The sequence below is a fragment of the Pundamilia nyererei genome, unplaced genomic scaffold (genome assembly GCF_000239375.1).
Source record: "Pundamilia nyererei isolate P.nyererei 1_Seehausen unplaced genomic scaffold, PunNye1.0 scaffold00055, whole genome shotgun sequence".
Taxonomy (NCBI): domain Eukaryota; kingdom Metazoa; phylum Chordata; class Actinopteri; order Cichliformes; family Cichlidae; genus Pundamilia; species Pundamilia nyererei.
This window is the reverse complement of record NW_005187456.1, coordinates 2,444,175-2,446,909: the sequence shown is the minus strand read 5'-3', so window position 1 is coordinate 2,446,909 and position 2,735 is coordinate 2,444,175. Positions and strand designations below refer to the sequence as shown.

The 2,735-nt window shown below is 40.6% G+C and overlaps 1 protein-coding gene across 2 annotated transcripts in view; it reads left to right on the top strand.

Moving 5' to 3' along the window:
- The first annotated feature begins 706 nt into the window (after positions 1–706).
- The window catches only part of rnaseh2b (ribonuclease H2, subunit B), a 6,526-nt gene continuing 4,497 nt past the window's right edge, over positions 707–2,735 (top strand). For both annotated transcript variants that reach the window (XM_013911011.1, XM_005733860.2), the window contains exons 1-2: positions 707–1,066; positions 1,320–1,388. In XM_013911011.1, the coding sequence (XP_013766465.1) occupies positions 1,003–1,066; positions 1,320–1,388 (133 nt within the window). In that variant the 5' untranslated portion in view covers positions 707–1,002. The remainder of the gene's footprint in view (positions 1,067–1,319; positions 1,389–2,735) is intronic.

Below are 2,735 nucleotides of genomic sequence, written 5' to 3'. Positions count from 1 at the left end.
AACCCATAGGTTACCATGTGGAGACTCAAGTTTTCCCCTACATCATGCTGCTCCCACAGGGACGCTGAGCGGTGATGTTTTAAAAGCTCAGTCACCCAGCACACAAATCCCTCCCTTCCTCATTACCAAAACAAGCTAATTAAAAACCTGTTAATGGGCTGTGCTGTGGGTGTCTTTAGAAGACAGGGAAATCAACAGCTAAAAAAAAACCCCTACATAAACATATCACAGGGACCCCTGAACAGTTAAACAAATCGATGACGCAGCTATTGTTATCTAATAAGAGGGTTGAAAACACACACTAGCATCCTACACATCCCCATCTGAGGATGCTCGCAAATAGTGTAAAAAAACAGAGAATCAAAACAAAACAAGTGACTCACTGAAAACCAACTGGGACACACACTGTCATATCCTGAGAGAGCGTGAGAGATGCCTTCCTCTTATTGAAGGACAGATGGATCGCCCAATCTGTTACGTGCCAGTGTGCCAAAGGACAAACCGGCCACCAAACATCTTGCACCTGAGAGCAGAGGCTCAAAACTGGAGAATTTCAGAAACAGCCCATCAGGTAAGGATCTGGTAGGTAAACTGTGGAAGACAAATATCATCTTATTACAGGAATTCTAATAAAAGTTGTTGGGCGACCTCTAGCGGCTCTACCGCGAATTTACACGCTGGTTGACGTCACCGCGGAACGTACCACTACTACAACAGCAAGTGTGTAAAAGGTTAAAGTTAAAAGTCTACGTTTCACTGTTTTGAGCTCTTGACACCCCGGCATCCATTTATTTTTTTAACGACCAGACTGTCCCTCCAAAAGGGACAGAAAATAAGCCAACTGCGGATAAACAATGCAATGTTTTGTCCCGTGTGACACAAACCGGAAGTGAACGCAGAGAGGCGCCTTTTCTGAGCTTTCTGGGCATGCTCTTGAGTAGGCCAGCACTGTTTTTAAGTAAAAAAAAAAGTTAACTTACGCGCTTAACACAACTATACGACATGGCTACTAAAAAGAAGCGAACGTCAAACGTAGATAATGACAGCTGGGTTGTCATCGCTCCAGGTGGGTTAGAGAGTGTAGTATGAGCTAACTGAGCTAGCTTGCTGCGCACTTTGCAAGCAGTTATTAAGCGTTGATAGGTGTAATAACTGATGTAACTGCTGGTGGTGTTGTGAGCTTTTATGGAGGCTGCCATGCTCTTGTCTTAAACTACATGCTATAATAATAAATTAAAGCTTGGCATATTTGTTATAAGAAGAATAAGAAGGAGAAATAGTGGTGAATTATCATGTGGTGTCTGTTTTGATGTCTGCAGACTCTGCCATCGACACACACAAGCACGACGGTGATCCAGTTTTTGTGAGACTAAGGAATCCATCAACAGGTCTGATTGTGTCTTTATATACTTTGGTCTAGCTCCGAAACTTGGTGTTCATGTCATTATCATTAAGTGAGTAAACCTTTAGATGAAATTAAACTTCTATCATATAAAATGCAATGGAAATAAGAGAAACTGGCACACCGAGAAACTATGTGCCATTAGTCTAGGCACCCTGGACTGTATGCTTTATCAAGTTTTGAGCCTGATCTTAGAAGTAGAGAGGGTGTCTGTCTCCTAAATCCAAACTGGAAGCTAGTTCCACAGAAGAGGGACCAGAATGCTGAAGGCTCTGCTTCCCATTCTACTTTTAAATACCCTAGGAACCACATGAAATCATCAGTCTGAAAGTGATGTGCTCAATTTGGTTTATATAGTACTACGTGGCCTTTAGGATAAGATGGGACCTGATTATTTAAGACCCTGTATGAGAGGAAAAGGATTTAAAGTTTGATTCTTAATTAAACAAGGAGCCAATAAAGAGAAGCCAATGTGGGAGAGATAAAAGTCTCTCTTTTTAGTCCCTGTCAATACTCTTGCTTTGGATCAAATGAAGGCTTTTCAGGGAGCTATGAGATAAACCTGATAATGAATTACAGGAGTCTAGGCTAGAACCAGTAAATGCATAAATAAATCTTTCAGCATCACTCTGAGACAGGATGTTTTAAATTGTCAAGATACTGTGCAAATGCTAAGAAGAAGAAGAAGGCTGTAACTTATCGATAACAGCAGATTACGGGCTTTACAAGCCTGTGTTTCTAAAGTAATGCTGATCACTGAACGGATATCAGTAGATTAAAGTTTTGTGTGGGTGGCTCTGGGTTGACATCCTGCTATGTTTGGTTTAGTTTAAAGTCTTTCTGTTCTTACTGTGTGTTACCATCACAGAACATAGTGTGCAACCATAACGTCCAGCCTCACTGCATGCTCTTTCCCGACTTCTGAGATCAACACGTAGCTGCTGCAAGAGATTTGAGAGCAGTTAAACTAACAAAGGAGAAAACTTTAACATCAGCTCTGAGCAGCTTTGTAAAAGAAAATCTGACCACTGTTTGCTTCTTTTGATTTAAATATTAACTTAAAATTCAACAAGATGTCACTAAATCATAACCTGTGCCAACCCAGAACACTTAGCATGGTAATGTCTATATTCACACACTTGTTTTGTTACTTGTTGGTTTGGACTTATGGATTATGCCTTTTTGTTTTCTAATGTGTGATTTATTTATTTTTTTAATTCAGTTGCAGTTCATTGATTTTTAATTGATAATGAAAATTGGTGAGGCTGGACTGACACACACACACACACACACACACACACACACACACACACACACACACACACACACACAC